The sequence below is a fragment of the Spermophilus citellus genome (genome assembly GCF_964194105.1).
Source record: "Spermophilus citellus genome assembly, chromosome: 1".
Taxonomy (NCBI): domain Eukaryota; kingdom Metazoa; phylum Chordata; class Mammalia; order Rodentia; family Sciuridae; genus Spermophilus; species Spermophilus citellus.
In genome coordinates this window covers 131,982,881-132,006,400 of record NC_138182.1, presented here as the reverse complement: position 1 = coordinate 132,006,400, position 23,520 = coordinate 131,982,881, and the positions used below count along the sequence as shown (strand labels likewise).

Here is a 23,520-nt window from a genome sequence, read left to right as displayed (position 1 = left end):
CTCACCCCTTTGCTCCATTTAAACCTATTTTCAAATCCCTAATACTATTTATTTTTCCTGTGTCACTTGCATTTTTCCCCCTGCTTGGAACATTTATCCACAGATCTCTAACCCCTTTATCCTGAAGCTAATTTCTATGCAGTGCATCAGTATTCTATATGCCTACTATGTTCTGTCGATTTTCTCTTCAAAGCACTTGTGATCCTATGCTGATATTTTAAATGGTGAATGTCTCAAAGCTGAGTGCTATGATTCTCTGCTCTATTTATCCACATAGATAGTACAGTGTGTGGTGACCAACCATGAATTCCTGCTAAGAAAGTGAATTCCTCATTCATTATTTGTGGCATTCACCCACTGGAGGAGACAGTGCCTTGTCTAGAAATAAATTATAAACATGACAGAATAAGATAGAACAACTGTCTAAAATATAAGTCAAGTTGAGATACCAAGCATGAAATGACTGGAGAAATGAACAAGGAACAAAGGAACTGATAGGAGAGAGACCACTGTGCACGCACTTGTGTACCTTCTGGGCAGAAAAGGTTTAGAGAAAAGAGCAGAATTAAGCTAGGCAGAAGCACAGTAAGCACCTGATGTGGAATTTAAGATTAGAGAACACCTAGATGTTAAGTTTCATGAGGTCAAGGGACAGCCTGGTCTTGTTCACTACTCTGTCCCTGAGGTCTTACACATGCTGGGCTCATAGTGGCAGCTAAATAAGTATTGGTTGAATGGAATTTTTAATTGTGCAGCTGGTGATGCAAGAAACATCTGTTTAAAAAAAAAGCGATACTTTTCTCCATTTGCCATTCCATAAAAAGGTAATTTGTATATGTGTTTACTAGAACTCTTTCCTCAAAAGTGAAATATTGCTTCACTCGTTGGTTGGCAAATGTGTTGCTTCAAGATGGAGAAGAATCTGCTTTAAATGAAGAGAAAGCTATTTCGGTCCATAATCCTCAGAGCCAAATTTGAATCTTAAAATGCACTTTTCATCAAAGAATCTTAACAAAAAGATTCCTGCCAATTTAACCAAAACATCTAAAAATATTTCATTCCAAAGCCAAGCTTCCTGCTCAGGAGCATTCTAATTGAAGTCTCATTCCTCCAAAGATCTTTCATGGGGTGACAGTCATCTGAGTCTCATGGCTTGGATACAATTGCCACCTTCCTTAGAACTCTCAACTCTAAGCCATTTAGGAGTTCTGCATTTTCCTAATGCTTTTATAAATCCCCAAGTTTTCCTGAAACTTCTCTATACACAGTAGAGTTGCTATTACAAACCAAGCAGGAGACACATGTAACTCTGAGTTGGAAGTGAACTGAACATGCTCCTTCTCGTTCCAAAGATGAGTAAACTAAGACCTAAAGAGGTAGATTATCAATGCAAAGACACGTAGAACACCAATACATTCACATATATCTTTTATTAATTCTGGTGGTCACCTGAGATGGGTAAAATGGGACTATTACTTTCCCTTAACAAGAAGGAAACTGAGCTCACTCAGGCTGTGACTATCCTCAGTATGACTAAGCACCAGCAGTACAACTACCATCCAAGACTCCTGATTCAGTCCAGGGTCTTTTCATCATTGTCACTTATAAGAAGCATCACATTGACATGGATGGACATTTTTTCTTCAACACAAATGAGTCAACAGCAATTTAAAATGGTCTAGCGCCAGCATTCTTCAAAGAAAGATGTGCTAGAATAAGAAAGTTACAATTACCAGAGGCTGCAGTCCAAAAAGGATAATGAGGGAGAGATATGCATATTAATCAACTGAAATTTAACTTAAATAATTAATGGAACTAACCAAAAGATCCTAACCCTTTTAGAAATGTGTTCAAAGGACAATATACTACAAACATCATCTTAAGCACTAGTGATGGAATTACTCATCTGCTGCTTTGAAGCAAGCAACCATATTTAAAAATAAAGTAGCAGCAACAGATATAACAAAAAAATTTCTTTGGAGGATTAGTTTTAGATTCTTTGGGTTGCTAGCTAAAATGATGCTCATTTTTCAACAAGCTACAATGTAGTTGAACATATCCACCAGTGTTAGCATTAGGCTAAGAAAGGAATCTGGCTTCAAACTTTTTTAAAAAATATTTTTTTAGTTGTTGATGGATCTTTGTTTTATTCATTTATTTATATGTGGTGCTGAGAATTGAACCCAGTGCCTCACACATGTGGGGCAAGTGCTCCACCACTGAGCCACAACCCCAGCCTTGGCTTCAAACTTTTAACACTCGGTTCTAATCAGTAATGCTGCAATGCTGTCCCATTTACAACTTGACATTTATTTTTGTACTTTCAACATCCCATGATTTTCAGCCACAGTAAATAGCTTTAAATGATGACACCTCTCCTTAGCTGGATCTATATTTTGATTTGCAGGTCTTGGCATGGAGTCCACCTGAGATATCTCTCCAAAATGTTTCATAAAGGGAAAAAATAATACAACTTAAGAAAGAAAAAGAAAACAAAAACTCTACCACTCAAACAACTTTCTATGGAACTCACTTAAGTGCTTAGTTAACCTATTGCAATAAACTCTAGTCATCTCATGATTGTCTCTTTGGATTCTAGATTCTTCCTATTATTTTCCCACAAAACACCATTTTAATAATCCTCTAAGGAAGCAAGCATTAAAACATAATTTGAGAGCAGGAAAACGGCATAAATTTTAAAAAAAACATACAAAAGTGTCTAATCCAACCACATGTAGGACACACAGAATCACACATGACTTTATATATATAACTTTGTTTTCAGCAACACAATCTAGAATCAAGTACCTGGAACTTAGGAGATACCCACATTGGTACCATTTCCTATTTTTATGTTGAAACTCAGAATATAAACTGATGAAAAATCTTCAATCCCCCTAAAGTGATTATCTGTATAGCTGAGAAATTCATTTAACAAATACTGTCTTTCCACACAGGGAATCTCATAATGTGTGGTTCTGCACATCCAATATTGTCTTTGGTCAGTATTGACATCTATATCATAAAAACTTTCCCAATAATTAGAATACAAAAAGATTCATGCCACTACAACATTGCTGAAATAGTTGAACATTCCTTTAAGTTTTCATAAAATTCTTCAGAACCTTGACATAATCCAACACACATTATCACTTATTTGGGGGCAATGGATAAGGGTTGTACTGGTTATTTCAGGTTCCTGTTTAAATTCAGGGAATATGGAAACGTGTGTGATGTTGAGAGCCTGTTCGAAACTTAGCAGTTTGGTACATTGACCATCTTGAGTTAATAAATAAGAGTCCTAATTCTCAGTTCCTGATGGCTGGCCAAGAAGTGTCTGCATAAAATCTTACACACTACATCCCCTTTCTTTAGTTATCCATCCACCTTCTGGACAGAAGGATTCACAATATTATTAAATGTGCTGTGTGCTCTGTCAAAAGTAACTCTGGAGATTTACATCAAAGTGTGGCCCTTCTAGATGGGCTTTTCCAAAGGAAAAAACTTTAAATTAGAAAAGTTACCAGAGAAATGCCCCACCTCAGTGGGGGAATCTGGGACACTTATCATCATGCATGTCTGCAGTGCTCCAACATGGGCAGCAGGGGGCGCTCCTGCATGAAGCAAACCCCCCACAAGTGCTTCCCGTTTGGGGAACACAGAGGCTTTTTCTCTTAGCCCCAAGTCCAGGAAGGTAACCACTAAAGAAGCTGTCAATAAATCATACAAGCTTAGGGCACAAGATGAATAACACTCCAGAAGTGACCAGAGATGACACGTGGAACTTAGCCAGCCTTTTAGGAACTGAGTGATAATTTTTACTTTTGTTTTCATGAACTAAAAGGGTTAAAGCCTGTGGCAAGCCGTGGGGATGGGGAATGGGGTTGTCATTAACTATAAGTAGGTGATTTCCAAAAGCAACAAGTGGGCTTCAGTATCCAAGATTTTTTTGTTTAGCCTCTTTGTACCATAATTTAGTTTGTAGGTTATACTCTCTGTCAAATAATTTTTCTGTTACATGATAATAAAAAATACCTCTTTCCTTTTCTCTTCAGCTAACCCCATCCAAAAAAAAAAAAAAAAACACTCATGAACTGAATTTTCTATGGAGCCTTAAGAAAGGTCACATCTGCAGGGGTCTCCAGCATGTGGTTGCCTTTCAGGAGCAAACATGTGATCCATTTTTCTCATTCTACACCAATACCCAAGTGTCAGAATCAGGTTGAAAAGAAAAATATTAGGGACCAAAATGACCCAGCACTGTAACCTCAAACACAGTGAATTTCAAGGCAAAATGTCATGCCCTTTCCTCCTCCTCACACATATATTCCCACATATCCCACCGTCAATGGCCAGCTCCCTCCTTAACCCTATTCCTAATCAAAGGTCTGCAGAGACATAGCCATAAACCTCCATACTCACCATATTGACTTCAGAAACCATGTCAATGCTGGCAATGTCAATGTTCATTCCCACAGCCACGGGGGGACCTGCAAACCAACATGGTCAGCCATGTGATTTCTGAGAACTTATTCATTCTTAACAAGAGTTGTCTTTTAGGCATGGGACACCCTGCCTCAAACCCCTCTCCACTGCTAATCCTCAAATGCTTCACTTTCCTGCTGCTTTGCAAAAACAGTGGTAGACACCCACTCCTCTAGGAACTGCTCCACTGAATATGCACACACGTGTGCTGGTGGTTGAGGGATTCCAGCTCTGCCTACATGTGTAGATGTCTCAGCTTGTGAATGCACACAACTTAAGAGAAGGTTAAGAATCATTCTAGAGGACAGGACTTTTATATATTGCATCAAAACCCCCTCCTCCTCATTCTTTCCCACACCCCCTAGGTGTGTAGGTTTTAACTCTGTGAATGCCAGAAAAGTCTAAAGCAAAATTAAATGAGTATATCATTATATTTAGGACTGCAGGGACAGATGTCATTTTCTACCTACCCCAGCTGCCCCCCTACCCTCTTACCCTACAGCCCCTCCCCTTCTTCCTCAGGCTGCTAAAGCTTGGAGGAGTGGATGATATTCAGATAAGCCACTTTAAACCATGGCCAAAGGAACTCTTCCAAAGTAGGCGGGCACAGGGGGTTAATGCCACCTCTCAACCAATTGCCTGCACATCTTGTTCTCAAAAAATGTTCACGATGGCCTTCTGCAAGATAGATTCTCTGGGCACACCATTAACCAAACTTAACAGGCTTGTCTCTCACCGAAGCAAAGACAGTAAAGCAAAGGATTTGTAACAGTGAAGGCAAAGGAAAGCAAGTCACCAAATCTGAGTCCACACTAAGAGGGTCTCTGAAAGACCTCTCAAGTGTTGTATAGTAACACATCAGCATAAGTTTGGATCCCTTTTTCAATATGGGAAAACAGAGATTCATTCAGTGTGCCACATGTACCCTCAACTAAGGGGGAGGAAGAGAGTGCACACAAAGCTCAAAAGGCAGCTTCAGCTGTAGCTGGGCTGTTTCTTATTTGTAAGGCAACCCCATTACCTCCAAAATCTGGTCTCAGACGAATGTCATAGCCTTTCAGCAGTCTATCCACCGTCTCTTTAACCAGCGACATATTACTAGGGTCATTGACACTAAAGAAAGAAATGACAATAAACAGGCATCAATAAGGAAGCAAGCACATCGTCTTCAGCATCCTTCTCACAGAGGTATGCAGACAGAATTCCGCCAAGTAAGAAAGGAAAAAGACACTTACCTCTGCGCACAGACAGCGGCGATTATTAAGGGGAATGACCAAATCCCAAAGTAGCCCCTTTTCCGGACTCTCCACATCCCTTTAGTTTTCGATGGGATTGAGGGTTTCAGTGAAGAGAGGAGATCCAACTTAGTCTGCCCAGTGCAGTAATTCTAATGTGAGGCGCATGCGCACGGCGTACCAAAACATCAAAGGGGCAGCAGCGGCTGCCGCGGACGGAGCAGATTTCCTTGTTTAAAAAAAAAAAAATTAAAGGGGAAAAAGGAAAAGCATGTACATGTATAATATATACATACTTGAATTATATAGAAAGTCACCCCACAGGATCATTCCAGAGTAAAATCTTTGTTGATCTTTCGTTAAAACAAAAACAACTACAGCGTCTGGTAAGTTTCAGTAGTTGCAGGAGGCAGTTTTGCACCTCGCGGGTTGTGGGTTTTCGGTGTGTGCCTGCGTGTGTGTGTGTGTGTGTGTGTGTGTGCTCTTAAATATGCAAAACCCGATTAAGAATTTAGAGGAGAGCAGGTGTCGGGTGCGAATGGAAAATGGGTGCCCAGAAGCCCACTTCGGGTCTGAGCAGGCTGACAGGGACCAGGAGTTTGAACTTTATTTCCTTAGGTGAATAGCATCCCCTGCCTGGGGCAAGACTAGGGTGGGGGTGGGGACATTCAGTGGGGGTGGGGTGGGTGGGAAAGGGAATCAGGGGCGGAGGGAGGGAGGAAAGAAACCAATTGGAGGAGTGTGGAGCAACCCCATGGATTTGGGGCGGGTGGGGAGAGTGCGGAGAAGAAGAAAGAAATGGAAAACATTTTTTTAAAGGAAAAAAAAGGAAAGAACAAAAAGAATAAAATGATGCTCAGTCTGTCTCAGGAGTCAAAGAGCAGTCTTTTCTTCACTACTCACGAGCGATTCCTTTCTCTTCCTCCTCACCCTTTGCCCCCTATTCCCAGAGAAGAAAACCTCTGGGTCCTGGTTTCTGGCGGTGTGACGTTCCTGACCCTCTAGTACTGGTTATTTATAGCAGGAGGGGGAGGGGGCGAGGGGAGCAGGAAGGCAAGGCTGTCTCTCCAGGTTTGGGTCTGAATCTGCATTGGGAAACTATTAGTGGGCAGGGTGGGGTTTGGATGAGGGGGAGATGGGACATGGGGGCATGAGGGATGCAGGGGGTGGCAGGGGGGGGTGGTCAGTGCTCTAGCACAGGTGCGGGGGACGAGAGGGTGTGGGCAGCGGCACCGTGCTGGAAGGGCAGGTGGGCGGCAGGGTGGGACGCGCCTTGGCCAGGCCCCCCACACTCCCTCAAACGCACGCGCACCCGCGCGCGCACACACGTGCAGGCACACTCCCCACCGCTGCGCGCCCTCCTTACCCCGCGGCCCGAGCTCACCGCCCACTCGGGCGGCAAGCGGAGAGGGCGCTTCCAACCCCTAGGTCCGGTTTGGGGAGCTGGACACCCGGCGGTTCAAGGATTGCGCCCCTAGATCCAACAAGCTCCAGCGGTCCCTAGAAGGCAGGCAAAATGAAGAAAAGGCTCGCGACCGCCTGAGGCAGGCGGGTTCTCCCTGGGTGTCCGCACCACCTCTTCCTTTCTTCCCTTCCCCAGCCCGGAGGGAATTGCACACCCTGAGGCTGCCTCTTCCCTCCTGCCTGAGGCCCCAGTAGGTTCACCGCGGCTACTGGGACCCAGAGAATTCAGCAAGATTAAGATGGGGAGTGAGGGAGGGAAAAGGTACTCAATTCACTAAAGAAATATTTCCTCCGCTCCAGAGAAAGGGACCCTCACGGCACGGATGTCAGGGCCGAAGAACTGGAAGAGCCAGAGCTCAAACCTGCATTTTGGACCACAGTGCTTAGTGGTCCAAAATGCAGTTTTCTAACTACTACTGCTACTACTAAACGTTGTAACCATTAACTAAGAGCCCCTACTACGTGCTGGGAAATGCTATATTAACTCTTAATAACAATCCTAGCTTTTAGTTATCACTTCAGTGCCCCCATTTTATGGATTTAAAAATTGGTGCACTGAAGCTTTGGAACCTGCCCAAGGTCACTCAGGTGGAGAGAGGTAAAACCAAAATTGCACTTCGGAAACAGCGTTCCTAACCACCAGACTAGACAACTTCAAGTCCAGATCCCTGACTGCTGCCAGATCTTCGCTGCGGCCGGCTGACCTCTTGAGCTTGTGGTGGGTGGCGGTGAGAGGAGCTGGGGGACGGTGGTGCCCAGTCCGGTACCGGCAGGACCCTGTAGAGGGTGGGTCCCTGGGCTGCAGGGTCCTCTGCAGGCGGCTGGGTAGAGCTGCAGGCTCCAGGACTTTGCAGCACTAGGGGTCCATCGGTCCAGGATACAGTCATGACCCACACACCTCCTGATAACTTTTCACCTCCCCCACCTGGGTTAAAGGGTCATTTGCAGGCAGTTTAGGGAGAAGACTCCAAGGGATTTGTGAAGGCTTGGGGTTTCCCTGGGAGGGAGGACGAACAGGAAGGGGGAGCTGTGAGCTTTCACCGACTAAGGAAGTTTCTAGGTTAGAGACCGGTAAAACAGCACTTTAAAACAACTACAGACACAGCGCACATCTGCAGCGTGAGGCTCTATCAGGCTCCGAAACTCGCTGGAGGCCATCCAAAGCAAAACACTGGAGGGAAAGAGGGAGGGAGAAGAAGGGAAGAGAATCTGTAAATCTCCTATCTGTATGCACTTGGGTTGCCAGTTACAGACCTATGGCCAAGGCAAAGAGCTGACTTTCGTGCTCCCCCTGCTCCCCGCCCCAGTATTGCATACAGTGGGAATCTTTTACACAAGCTAACTATAATGAAGAGGCAAAAAAAAAAAAAAAAAGTTTGGCTTATCAGCATTTGTAACCAGAAGATTCACGAAATAGTTTGATACTCAGGCAACCAAATGAAGAATCCTTATAAAGTTCCGCTCTCCCAGAAAATATCTCAAAACGGGGCTTTTCTTTAACCATTATTGACTTTGTATTTCCTATATTCCAGCCCCTTCTACTAGGCCCACTTCAGTTTAGGTTCTTAGAACAAAATTTAGTAAACAAAGGAAGCCACAAATACTCTCACCCATCTAAAACGATGATAATGACCCAGAGAGTACTTAAAGTATGTGTTGGATGATAATGACCCAGGGAGTACTTAAAGTATGTGTTGAAGACCTACTGTGTACCTAAAATTAAGGGAGAAGAGTTAAATAAAAGGAGTTTGCATCTCAACAAGTAAAATAGTGCAGTACAAATTGAGCATAAAGAATGCAGGTAAGGGCTGGGGATGTAGCTCAGTTGGTAGGGTGCCTACCTTCCATGCACAAGGCCCTGGGTTTAATCCCCAGCACCACAAAAAAAAAAAAAAAAAAAAAAAAAAAAAAAAAAAAGGAGGTAAACCTTCCCTTCAAAGTCTAGCTCAAATACTTAGACAAGTGATCTAACCTCTCCAAGCCTCAGTTTCCTTTCCTGGAAGAAGAGTATCTTCTCCACTGGGCTGTTGTAAAATGATGTAATATGTGTAACCTTTGCTGTGTTATTAATAAATAAAGCAATCTTTTAATGAACAAGATATAATGAATGGAAAGAAAGCAAAAGAAGCCTTAGTGTCATTTATTTAAAAAGATTGAGAGGACATAAAATTTGGTACAGTTTTAGCTTTGTCTGAGAAGAAAGGGAGGAGCAGACATTTCCAGAAAATAAATGAAGGTTCAAAAGAAGATTAGTATTAAATACTCAAGTGGCAATTAAAATTTAAAAAAGATGAAAGAATATTGGTTTTGTCTAGGTAGTAACATCACAGGGACTTTGCTTATCAGTAGCTATAACTAACATAAATAAAATTGCATTCCTTCTTGTTATAAACCTTAAATTTACTGATGCCTAAAATGGGTCTTTATTGTATGGCAAATTAACTCTGGCATCTCTCTTGAAGACATTCCTGATATGGTTGCTAGGAAGGTGTGAAATGGGAAAAAAACACATGGAATCTGAGAATGTGTCAGTTGCTGGAGAACATAATCCCAAATGTACAATGAGTAGGCAAAATTTAAGTACTATTAGGATATCATGCTTCAGCTAGGTGTGGTGCAAATACCTGTAATCCCAGCAACTCAGTAGACTGAGACAGGAGGATCTCAAGTTTGAGGCTAGCCTCCCCAATTTAGTAAGGCCTAAACAACTTAGTGAGATCCTGTCTTAGAATAAAAAATAAAAAGGATGTGGCTCAATGGATAAGCATTTCAATCCCTGGCACCAAAATTAAAAAAAAAAAAATCATGCTTCAATGTAATCTGATTGTATACTATATAAATAAATGCAAATTAAAAACAGTCATCAATCATCTGCCATTCTTCTTCATAATATTCAATCGTGTATACATATATGTAATGTATACATACAGCACTTACTCTTTATCATGCATTGTTGAACAAGCACTAGGGATAATGAACTGAAAAGTCAGACATGACCCTTATCTTGAAGTTTGCACTCTGTTGTTGCAGAGAAAACTAGCATAGAAATAGGTGTAAATGTAATGTGTGAAGTGAAAAAGATAGGAGATCATGGAACCCATAATTGATGCATGTAGCTCATTCTGAGGTTGTAGGTAAAACTTGCCTGAAGAAATTCAGTTGGAATTTGAAAGATAGGCCAACCTGATACAGAAAAGAATATTCCAGGCAGAGGAACTTATATGAATAAATTTCCTGGGTCAAGAAGGGTTGGCATAAATGAAGAATGAGAAGAACAGTAAGATTGTTGTTGTATTGGACTGGGGTAAAAATGGCTATTGATTCTTAGTCAGTTTTCCTTCCCAGAAGTTAAGAGCTGGAAAGAATGACTGGGACCATGGAAGGGTTGAAGCAGAAGTGTGACAGATGAGTTTTAATCACACTGGAAGAAGACAGTAATGGCTGTAAGGGATGTGTCAGGAAGAATTTGCAAGGACCTGGTGAGAGATGATGTTGGTTTGAATTAGGATAGTGACAATGACAATGAATAGAAGTGACTTACAGCCACGTGGGAGAAGTTGCTAACCTCTGTGACAGATGGGACATGGAGAGTGAGGTTTGAGCAGGATTCAGGGATGACTCATATGTTTCTGGTTTGAGTAACTCAGTGGTAGTGGTAGAAGAGAGTTGATGGAGATGATGTATACTCATTTTGGTCATATTGAGTATCTAGTCAATTCAGTTTATCATGGACATTTTGCTGTATGCAACTAAAGCTCAGAACTGAGGGATGAACTGGGGTCCATGCAAACTTTCCATGCTCCATCTTGATACTATATTTCCCTTTTCTGCTCTGATTTTTTTTCTTTATAATTTATAACTATGTGACTATGTTATAATAACCATGTTTTACCTATTTTTCTATCTTCCTGCATGGAAATAAAAAGTGTTACCTTGATTTTTTTTTCTTTGCCCTCCTCATTGCTGTTTATAAAATATAGTAATATAGTACTTATAGAATATTCTTAAAACTTATTTTTGAGGTAATGTGTGTATATTTAATAATCTAGAAGAGAAATTTCTAGCAAAAGACAGTGACAGCTAACAGAAGCTTTGGTCAAATTTGTATCGACCCTAACGGTAAGATGAAAATTAATACATTATTATCAAATCCAATGACACAGAATATACTAATAAGGGAGAACTAATCAAATGTATTAAAATCCTTTAAAAACTCACAAAAATTCCAAAGAGATATTATACACGCATGGTATGAAATTCAAAAGGTAAGTCACACTTTCTCCTTGCTAGCAAGATTCTATCCCTACAGACAGATAATTTAGTTTACTTATTGGGTGGTGATAAGTTTTTCTAACTTTATAACCATTTTTATTGAAAAAGTATGAGATACACCCACAGGTTCCAAGTGGTCCTTCTGACCTGCTGCTAGAAAAGCAACAGGAAATGGTGGTTTTGGAGAAGATCCTCATGGAATGTGGATTACCAACTTCACTAACGCCTTTAAGTATTTGAATATATGTAATTGTATAATTATTTTTAAAAATTAACAATGGCTCTCAGCTTTGAATATTGATTTGCTTTTTAAAAATTGTGTGCAGAAATTTTGGTAATATTAACAAATAGGGAGAAAGTTAGAAATAATATGTAGAAAGAAAATACCATATATGTATGTGTTTATTATTTTCAGTACCTATAATAGCATACACTTGCCACCTAGAAACAAAGTATTGCCAGGTATATGGGTTCCTGAAGTTGCTGTACTATAAAAATAAGAATTATTTTAAATAATCTTTTGATATGTCATATATATGAATGTGCGCTCATGTTTTATGTGCTAAAGAATACACCTAGAACAGTTTAAACTTTATTAAATATTTTTACCCTTATGTTAATAAAAATTGCACCTTCAGTTAATTTTCTAGTAAACTTTGCCTTCCCAAAAACTGGAGGGAAAATGTTCTCAATTACCATGAATTCCATATATGGTTTCTGGATTATTTTTATAGGCATTGTGGTTTATGGACATTTTTACTCTGTGGAATTAGAAATGTAAATTCAATGTCTCTTGAGTCTTGTGCCTCTTTCAATAGGTAGTATTACCACTGAAAATGCATTTCTGAAATTTTTTTGGCCACAGTAAGCCTTATGAGATAGAAATCACTTTAAAATATTTAACATGAAATATAGTGTTCGTGTTAATATTTGGATAAATAAATCAATATGTCAACCACTGTTCCAAATGCTTTATGTAAGGTAATATATTTAATCCTCCAAATATGCCTGTAAATTTGTTAATTATTTGATCCTAATTTTAGGTGTGAGGAGTTCAAATCAGAAATTAAGTAGCTCTAAGTTCATACAGTTTAAAAAAGAAAATATGAAAGGTTTTAGCCCTTTCTTACAACTATGTGAGTTTGAAATGAAAGACTCCTTTAGATTTGTCTATTCCAAAATTCTCAGCTTTCCTCACACACTGAGTTAATGTAACAGAAATAAAATTTTAGCCTACACAGAGGATCTCTACACTTTTAACAATCAAATGACTAATACCAACAGGAAAATTTGAGGCTTGAGTTATTGGACATCTTTTGAAGGAGTAGACCTTTCGGCACCACCTCAGATTAATCAATCTTCAGGCATGTAGAAAGAAAAGTGTGTCTTGAAGTACAAAATGAAATTAGTGATGCTTCAAATGGAGGTAAAATTGTTCTATGAGGAAATTACCTAGACTCTGACACCACAGGACGCTAATTATATTCACATACAGTCTCAGCAGTCATAAAACACCACAGCCCTGTGCCAGAAAGGGATGAGATGGGAAGGAATCCCTTTTGGCCATTTGTTTCTCAAAACCTGAAGAAGGGGAAGTACTTATCCGAGTAAGTACATGTGCAAAACTGACACACCAAGAGTAACACAGAGGGTCTGTGGGATAACTTCTCAGGTCATTTTCTTAGGATGGCCATTGAGAAAAGCCTGAAATAAGTAACCGAACATGCATGGTTGTTTTTTCTAGAATGCAGCTCACATTTCTCTGAGGCCTTTCCTGATGCTTCCTTACCAGGACTATTGATCCACTTAGAAGATACCAAAGCTAGTGAGTATAAGTGTGTATAAGCCTTTGAACGTCTCTTAAAACTTTTGAGGGCTGGGGATGTGGCTCAAGTGGTAATGCGCTCGCCTGGCATGCGCGGGGCGCTGGGTTCAATCCTCAGCACCACATGAAAATAGAATAAAGATGTTGTGGCCACCAAAAAACTAAAAAATAAATATTGGAGGGTTCTCTCTCTCTCTCTCTCTCTCTCTCTCTCTCTCTCTCTCTCTCTCTTAGAAATTCTGAAAAGTGTACATATTGGTTCCAAATTTAAAAATCAAATTGCAGTGTTAAAATTAATGAATGCTTAATTAAATATCTGCAAAATATAAACTATGTCTATAATTGTAAAAAATTAAGTTTAATAACAGAAAGGTACATTCAGTATGCTTTATAGTATATGTTAAGTGACCACAAGAAGTTAGAGGATTTGAACATGTGATGGTCTCAGAAAGTCCCAGGTGCCTACAGCCCCCAGCAGAGTTAATCTCTTCCTATTTCTGTGCATCTACAGACAATTGCTGTATCTTGATATTCTTTGCCCACCTTAAAAACACCTTTGCAAGCCTCTCCCTTGCAAATTTTACAAGAGACAACACTTTCATATATTACTTTTTGATTTTATTATTTCTGAAGTGCAGTATGTTTACCTAACTTGTACTAGGTGCTTAGCAATAATTAAAATTGCAATTATTATTCATAGTTAATACTTATTGAGTACTTGTTTATTAATTTGCTTGTTCTGTGTGAACACCAGTAATTCACTGGATGAAAGAATCAATGGGTGAACAATTGAATGAATGAATGAAAACATCCATCTAGGACACCTGAGGGTATCATATTTATATTAACTGCAGATAATTGTTTTTTACATTTTATTGACTCACATAGTCATATGTAGAAACATTTGTTCTGAAAACTGACAATAGTCATGGCACAACTGCATAATCAGAAGTAAATACATGCAGGAATTCATATAAAAACTTGCAGACATTTTGAGTAAGAATGGCTGGAGAAATGCCATAATTTTATTCTCTTTTAATGCTGAGTATATTCCATTGTGTATATATACCACAGTTTCTTTATCCATCCATCTACTGAAGGGCATCCAGGTTGGTTCCACAATGTAGTTATTGTGAATAGAGCTGCCATAAACATTGATGTGGGTGCATCACTATACTATGCTGCAGGTAAATGGATGGAGTTGAAGAATATCATGCTAAGCGAAGTAAGACAAACCAAAAAAACCAAAGGCTGAATGTTTTCTCTGATAAATGGATGCTCCTCTATAGTGCGGGGAGGGGATACTGGAAGAATGGAGGAACATTGGATTAGGCAAACGAGAGACAAGAGGGGAGGGGCCATGGGAGTAGGAAAAATGGTGGAATAAGATGGACATCATTACCCTAGGTATTGCTCAAATGGTGTGACTCTACATCATTTACAACCACAGAAATGAAAAATTGTGCTTCATTTGTGTACAATGAAACAAAATATATTCTGCTGTCATGAATAGTTAATTAGAAAAAAAATTTAAATGTTAAAAAAAAGAATGGCTAGAGATAGAAAACCTCAACAACTAAATATTTGAGAACTTAACAACTATTAGTGAAAAAATTGTAATATTAGTGTTAAATAATCGCATTATTATCTCCATTTTCTGCATTATTAATATTTATTGAATAAATGAACTTTAGACTGAGTGAATTCCATAAAAACTTTTTCTTTGTGTAGGCATTTATAATATTAGTGCTCATAGTATAATTTCATTAATGCTCCTAGTTTCTCAAATTATTTTTAACATGTGACTTTTTCTTAATAATAGAAATATACCTTCACATTTAGCATTTAGCTATGATATATAAATCATTGTGGATACTAAATGACCTTTCCTGATACTTCCTGATATTCTAGCATCTCTACACTTCATTTAATTCTTACAAAATACTATGAGGTAAAGTTCTAATATTATCTCCATTTCACAATATTCTGAAAGTGTCAGATTTTGTTGTGAAGAAAAACTTCTCTTCAGAAAAGAGAAATGAAGAATAAGTAGTCTAAGTCTGTCAGGGTGAAGATCTTCTCTAATTGGAAACAAAAGAGTAGGTGATAAAACCTCCTGTTTTTTTTTTTTTTTTCCATTTGTTTTAGCATAGTTCTTCTATGTTTGAAACTGCATGAAGACACGCTTTGCTCCTAGTTCCTGAGAAGATTAATTTGGTTTTAGTGTGAAATCAATGATTAAGAGCAATAAGGAGAAGTGTTCCTACTGTGTGTGGTATTGAGCAACATCATTGCTGTGTAAGATGAAGTTCTTAGTAGAAAAGGAAGACTCATAACTAGTTTGCACCAATGTGCATATTTTCAAATATAAATATCCTAAATTATTTCAGAGTTAAGTGATGAGCTATTGTAGTTATTGATGCATTCACAGCAGTAGTGACTGTTTTGGGGATTTGGTGTTTCCCCAGGGTGCACTTCATGGTTTAAGGAGCAACAGGTGGGGGCAAGAGGTGCGGATAAATTAGTAAAATTTTTACCAGGAAAGACAAATAAATAAATAAACAAGCTACACACTTGTTCAATCATGTCAATAGCACTTGGAATTTGAGAGAGTCTCTTGTCATTTCCATATGTAAAGAGGCAGTTAAATATTTGAAAAGTTTGGCATGGCATCATAGGTCCTTAAAATCTTCATGTAGAGTTGCAGGAAACTTTAGATCTCAGATTCTTTTAAAATTAGACTAGAAAAACTCTTAAGAATTTATGGAAAGGAACCTGAATAGTAAAAAAATTGATGTTTATTTAACTGTCTTCTTGGTTTCCTCTTAAAGATGGGGTATGTGATATATCAGAAACGGGCTTCCATCTTACCAATGTGGAGAGGGAACTATAAATGGAACAGGAGAAAAGAAAACTATTAAGAAGCTATTTCTACTTAAACTGAAGTTGTATGAACCCCTAGTAAAGAATGGTAAAAACAATCCTAAAATTTAAAGATTAAAAAAAATCAAATATTAGTTAAAACAACTTTTGAAGATAGCAAATCAAACTCATGGATTTGGAAAGACTCTCAAGTAACTGATGAAGATAATTCACACAAATTTTTATAGATAATACAAGAAACTTCAAATAGATACCTAGATTGCAGCAGAAATCTCTGGTCCACACTCTAAAACAAGTTCGTTTATGGATTTTCTTTTATTGTCAAGGACACCAAGAAGACAATGTGAGTGCAGACTCCCTGGACACCCACTAACCAATGCAGTAGTGAAGACTAGGACAATTCTCCAGAGTTTCCTTGTGGGATCAGGCTGAAACAGACTCCCTGCAGGGCTCTTGTTTTTTGTCTCACCTTTGTTTACTTTCTCCCTTTTCTCTGTCTTACTTTCTTATCTGCACATGGATCTTTCTCCTATAGTCAGCTCCAGAGAATTGAAGAAGTTTAAGACAGAAACTTTGAAAGTTTGAGATCCATCATTGCAGGGAATACCTTTGTTTCTGGAAAAGAAGAGATCCTTTATGGGACTCTGAAGATGACAATGTTATCATGAGTTATAGAAGAACATAACTAGTTGCTTGTCATATTTTTAATATTTATTTCTTAATTGTACACAATAACTTTATTTTGTTTATTTAGATTTTATGTGGTGCTGAGGATTGAACCCAGGGCCTTTTGCACGTGCTGGGCAAGCGCTCTACCGCTGAGCCACAACCCCAGCCCTTGTCATATTTTTAATAACGACACAAATCACATCCTTTTTCTGACTCTCGGTTATCTGCAGTATAAAATGATGGGCTCAGACGAGGTGATTGCTAAAGTTTCTTTCAGATCACAATTTCTATGATATAAAACGGGGAATGGCAAATGATGGACCATCCACACTCACTAACTTAGATATTGTCTATGCCTGTTTTCATCCTACCACTGCAGAATTGAGTAGCCTAAGTTGTTTATTATCATCTTCAACATTTTTTGAAACAAGTGAGGAAATCCAGACAAACTAAGGTCAAGGAACTTTGCCAAGATAGGGTAAGAACTGGCAGACCTGACATTCACATCGAGCCAGTCTGCTGAGAGTTGGTGCTTTTAAGGATGCTAAACTGCCTTCATCTGGGAGGGACACAATGAAAATGGATGTGTGAACCTACTGACTCATAGTAAAAACATCACATTTGCTTTGTTCTTTGTAGTGAGTTCACATCAACAGGAAATTATGTGGAAAAACATGAATGGAGGAGAAGGGGTGGGGGCACGTCTACAAGCTCAGCAATGTTAGAAAATAACACCATGGATAAAATATAACCTGCTTACATTTTCATCATCACATGCAGTTCTAAAATGTGATTTTGTGTTCTCTTCATTTTTTCCTTTTGGTGAAAATCGCAGACACATTCACAAATTCACAACTAAGATGCTTGACTTGGTCCTGAGCACACAGGCATCCTGCGTCTCAGAGCGGAACTGCCACTTCTCACTTCTCATCCCCTTCCCACTTCCTCTGAGATTGCAATTCTGCTTAGACAACGTGATGAATGACAATGCTGAGCGTTGATGATTTTGCTGTTGACAATCCCTGGTGTTGCTGTGCATCAGCCACTTTGTTTTGTAACATTTGGAGGTTTTAGATCTCATTGAAATGAATCCTTCAAGATGTACATGCGTGTCCTTTTCCACTAAGGTAAAGACTCCTTTGGTGGAAAAAAGTTTGTACATGTGCATAAATTGAAGAAGAAGGAAACATCGAGAAAGGAGAGGATGGAGTCATTTTCCACTTATCTTCCTTAAATGACAGCTAGAATGCAGATTGTGAAGAAATAGTGGCATCTGATACAAATTCCCCTTTCTTTCCTTTTCTATATATATATCTATTTTCCTTTTTGGTGAGTATCTTTATCATTCATAGGCGTTCCTTTTTTCTTTATTGGTTATTTTAGTTATATCTGACAATAGGATTCATTTTGATATATATCTTATAGAAGCGTAGATTATAATGTGTTCTAATTCACAGGGTTCTAACAATCATCTACTATGAGAACCTGGCACAAATAACTTGGTTTGGGACATTACAGCTGTAATTTAATACTTTTCTTAATGCTTCTTAATGCACGTAAAGTGGTTGATAAATTTCTTACACTGCCCAGGTCAGAATTGTCTTAAATTACCACTTTTAGCAGCGTTTGGGTCTGTGACAAGGTTAAAACACTTTCTCCCTCTCTTGCTCCTCTCCGCCTGCCTGATTGCCTGATTTTTAATCTTGTTAGCCACTATGCTAGGAATTTACTATGCTTTACTTTATTTACTTTATTATGTGGAGTGCCATCCACAATTTTCAGATGAGGAAACTGAGGTTGTAAAAAGTTAAAGAACTTGCCCAAGTTTATATAACAAGTAACAACAATAACAAATTATTATATTAATACAATAATAATAAGGAAGACTGTTACTTAAGTCAGTGGTTTCCTAAAACACTTTCTATGGACCTGTAATGCCAGATTCGTGGGACCCCAATAGACCTCCAGGAGCCGAATCTGATGCAATCACTCAAGAGTCCTTATTGCAAGCTCGAGCCTGAACCCACAACCTTTTTCGACGCAGTGGTCTCAAGGAGCGAGCCCCAGTCCTTTGTTCAGTGAGATTTTATAGGTTTTGGGGGATACTCTGTGTGTCACAACATCACACAGCAAATCATTCCACACCATGGAAAAACCAAACAACTCTTAACATTGGTTAGCACATTCACTGGCGGGAACAAGTTGGGTAGTGGTGATTGGTTAGTACAAGAGGGGGATTCGTTTGAACTGATTGGTTTAAGCCATGGGGGGGTGTACATGCTAAACTACATGTTTTCCTAACATGTTATCAACCACCCAGACTGCTGGGGGGTCATCTGGCATCCCAGGTATTTTCCCTGTCTCATTCTGATTGGTGGTTGCTAGGGGGTTGCTATGGGTCCTCACCTAGCCTAACTGAGTCAGGGATGCCTGGCACTGCAGATCTCCCCTGTTATTTGTAGAGAAACAACTCAGCAGGATGGGTATGTGCCTAGGAGTGCCCTCTGGGTTTTTCCAAGGACAAGGGTCACGCCCCCTTCCTTGGACAGGCTTTGCTCTGAGGTAGAGGCTGGTTTCTCAAAAATGGAGTCACATCAGTTTCTCAGACCCACAGAGTAAAAGTCCAGAAATCCTTAAACTCTTATGTGAAACATGAAAGATGCAGGTTACCGAGTGGGGACCAGATACTAGTGATGAGTCTAGATCCACAGAGTGAAAGTAGAGAAGAAAATGATGACATCATAGTCATCCAGGTACTTAGAGAAATAGACATTTAATCTGGCCAGAAGTTTCATAGAGATTGGGAATTTGGAAACAGATGTCTGATGTCCAAAAGAGTCCCAGGACTAGGAAACAAGATGAAAGATCTATTACCTCCAGTACTTACAATGGTACATAAAATTTAAAGGAAACTAAACCTGAAACACCTATTTCCTGAATTTGTGAAAGGACATCAGAACATATTGAGTACCTACTCTACGCTCAGCATTGTGCATATTAATTATTTAAACTCTGCACAAACATTCATGAATCAAAGACCAGAAAGGTCAATTATCTTGTCTCTAAATACACAGATAGCAAGGTAGAATATGGATATGGGTAACATTAGGAAGCTTGCCTGGCACTTGACTATGAACTGAAATCATGTACATTATACGGGGTGGGGGTGGTGGGGTTCTACTATAAGGTGATGAAAGAAAAGCATTCTAAATAACTTGGAAAATTCTAAAGTTTTGTTTTTTTCTTTTAAATTGAAAGTAGCAAGAGAACAGGATATTATTAAAAAAAAAACCCTTCACTTTACTACTTAAATAACATCCATGTGCTTTGAAGGAAGTGTTAATTATCATTCACTTATATTTTAAGTTTATGTGAGTTATTATTTGTAGATCACAGAACACTAAATCTGCCTGTGACTAGAAAAATGTAAGGAAAATCGATAAAGCAAAAACAATTGTATCTCCTGAAGAGTGATAGAATAAGTTAAAACAGTCTGTTTAAAAATATAAATTGTGCCTCCATAATAATTTATTTTAGGAGGATTCTCCATGAAGAATATAATGCATTTAGAATGCACAACCTAGATTTGTCAAAAGTCTTTCGCCAAGATTTGACTAACAAGAAAACCAATTCCAAAATGAAGAAACAAACCCTTGGAGGTATTAGAACCATTGCTGAACTTCTGTTGACAGTCCACACTCACCTTTGAATAAAAAATAGCAGCTGTGGCATCTAATTTCCTAACTCCATATCTCTATTCTGAGACAGGGATGCTGTCTTTATACTTCAGCTGGGCTCATTTCCTCATCTCCTTTCCTAGAGGCAGGTTTCTTTCTTCTACATGGTCGTTTTACTTGTGCTGTCTTTCTGCACAATCTTGGGTGTGCAGCAGACCCTTTGCTACCTGGTCTTCTAGATATTCAATGTTAAGACCCAGAATTACTTCTGGAACGTCACCCTATTCCTTCCCTCCCTCCTCCACTCCTCTCCATCTACACTAGCCATATGCACCAACCAGCCTCTTGTCTATGAGCTGTCCCATTGACTAGAATGCTTTCCCCAATGGTTGTATATTTATGTCTCGGTCCACATGTGATCTGCTTAGAGTGGCCAAAGTTGTACTTCCCTAACACCATCTGGCCTCACTCTATTACATTACAGCCTTGCAATGTCTGAATATCTGGGAATTATATCTATTTTTTTTTCACTTGTCTGTCTCCTTCCATTAAAATGTAATCTTAAACTCCCTCTTCTTCAACAGAGTATCCAATATCTCTGACACACAATACATTTGAAATAAAATTTATATCAAAGGAGCAATTGAATTTCAATCTCGTCATGAATCTTTCTTCTTTCACTCGGTATTGCCTTCTTCCTCTAATCAGTTATAAGAGTCACACATTTTTGAAAATTATTACACAAGTCACTTTATATTTTACATATTTTAATCCTTAAAACAACTCAACAAGGATATTGCTGATCTGCCCAAGGAAAGCTAATAAATATTAAAGCCAGAATTCAATTAAAGTTTAGATAATTTCAAAGCCAATCAACTTGTCATTAAGCCACATAACTTTTGCCATCTACCAATTGGGAACACCCTTGACAGTGCTGTTGCTCACCCGAACACACGGTATTGTGATTGCTCTTTCTCTTACCCACATCATGGGTTCATTTTTATAACCTTGATGGGTTGGGAGATCTTCTAATACTTTGTTAAGGTTTTCATGTATATATTTTCATTTGAACAGCTAAGGGAAATTTGTAAGATGTATCATGGTCATGTTTCCAATGCTTGTTGAGGTGAATTGATTAAATGAGTATATACATATGGTACAAATAAAGAAAATCCCCTAGGAATCTCTTGAGAGTGCACACTGGTTCTGTATAGATGGAGTCTCTTGTTCCAACAGGCATGGATTAGGGGTCATCACTAAATATTCTGTACACAGAAATGCTAGAACAATAGAGTCATGTCTGAAAATTAACCAGATTTTTACATTTTACTTGAGTAAATCTACTTGGAGTAAAATATTTCCCTAGTAGATTACCTGGTCATATTATAAAGCTCTCATCTCAGATGAACTCTTTTTCTCAGGTTACTTTTTGCTTCTGGGGAATGTTCTTGAATTCACATTGATTCTCTGTGACTTCCTGCAGGCAAATGGTTTTCTGAAAAACTAGTCTACTGATTGGGAGCACTACATATGTTGATTATTTTTTAAGCATCCATTGAGAACACAGAAGTGAGGAAAAAAATTACATATAAGTTAGATCACTTATCGAGGATGGGAATTAAAATATATATATATATATATATACATATAATATATATATATATATATATATATATATGTGCATATATATGTACATATATATATATATATATATTTGTAGATGGACACAATATCTTTATTTTATTTATTTATTTTTATGTGGTATTCATGTTCTAATCCAGTGTCTCACATGTACTAGACAAGCACTCTCTACCACTGAGCTACAATCCCAGCCCCAAGGAGGGAATTTTTTTTAACATTATTTTTAGGAATTAAACAATTCTATACTTAGAAACAATTAACATTCAACACTTTTGCTAAGCACCTACTGCCTACCAAGTATTTTTAAGCACTAGAAATACACTGGTAAAACAAATATGGATGTTAAAGGAAGGTATTGAGTGGGGAATTAGTTACTGGCTAAATATAACTGGAATTTCATGCATCATAACACGTTATGGAAAAGCGTTTTAAGAAAAGAGGAGGGCTGGGATGGTGGCTCAGTGGCAGAGCGCTTCCCTTGCAAGGGGTTCCATCCTCAGCACCACGTAAAAATGAATAAACAAAATAAAGATATTGTGGGGAAAAGAAAAGAAGGGGAAAGCATGAGGGAAGGTTTCAGGGGAGGATATGCTGAGAGGTCAGGGTTGTTTATGTAAAGAAATCACATTTAATTTAGAACCTGAAGGTGTGACCGGGGATAGAGTGTCAGCCATGTGATTCCAGGGGAAAAATGGAGGGAAGATGAGAGTAGCAGAGAAACAGGGAGTGGGAAATATTCTCCCATTCTGAGAAAGAAGAAAAGACTAATGGGATAGAGGCACTTCAACATGGATGAAGTGAACATGTGAGATTCCAAATAGAGTAGCAGACATGTGTGGAGCAAAACAAAGAAGGCCAAGGTATTGACAGTGGCTGTTGAAAACACCTTGTGATGTGTGTGCTTTGGTGATGAGTTTGATTTGATCAGATGCTGCTGTATTCTTTCTCAAAGTTCCCATGCAATCACTTGGCTCATTATTTAAAAAGCAGTCGTTGAATGCCTATGGTACCCAGGGCCCCACTGCACCGTGGGAATGGCACCTAGAAACGCCCAATCATGCTGCAACCATTTGGAGCACATACAAACTGAGCATCAGAGCACATTCTTTCCCCAAGATTAGAAAATTGTATTCAGTGGCCTGGGGTCACGGTAGGAGGGCTGCATGAGCCCACAGAGTATTCTCAGAATTTGTGATTTAGACCAAGGGTCAGGCTCTAACTCCTTTTCATAGGTTGAATTCCGTCTGGGCTGCTTCCCAAGTTTATACGGGTCAGAAAATGCATTCCTTTGAGTCCCATTTTATTATTCTGTAAACTGAGGGTATTAGAAAAATCTTACTGGACACAGTTTATCTTCAAGGGATGGAGG

General features: G+C 38.8%; 1 protein-coding gene across 4 annotated transcripts in view; it reads right to left on the bottom strand.

Moving 5' to 3' along the window:
- The window catches only part of GABRB2 (gamma-aminobutyric acid type A receptor subunit beta2), a 244,314-nt gene extending 237,030 nt beyond the window's left edge, over positions 1–7,284 (bottom strand). For 3 of the 4 annotated variants that reach the window (XM_081298704.1, XM_081298706.1, XM_081298707.1), the window contains exons 1-4: positions 6,624–6,718; positions 5,721–5,949; positions 5,507–5,598; positions 4,423–4,490 (exon numbers count right to left, since the gene is read on the bottom strand). In XM_081298704.1, the coding sequence (XP_081154830.1) occupies positions 4,423–4,490; positions 5,507–5,598; positions 5,721–5,797 (237 nt within the window). In that variant the 5' untranslated portion in view covers positions 5,798–5,949; positions 6,624–6,718. Of the gene's footprint in view, positions 1–4,422; positions 4,491–5,506; positions 5,599–5,720; positions 5,950–6,623; positions 6,719–7,086 lie in introns of those variants that run through there. The other variant, XM_081298705.1, reaches the window with a different exon arrangement.
- Positions 7,285–23,520: the final 16,236 nt, after the last annotated feature.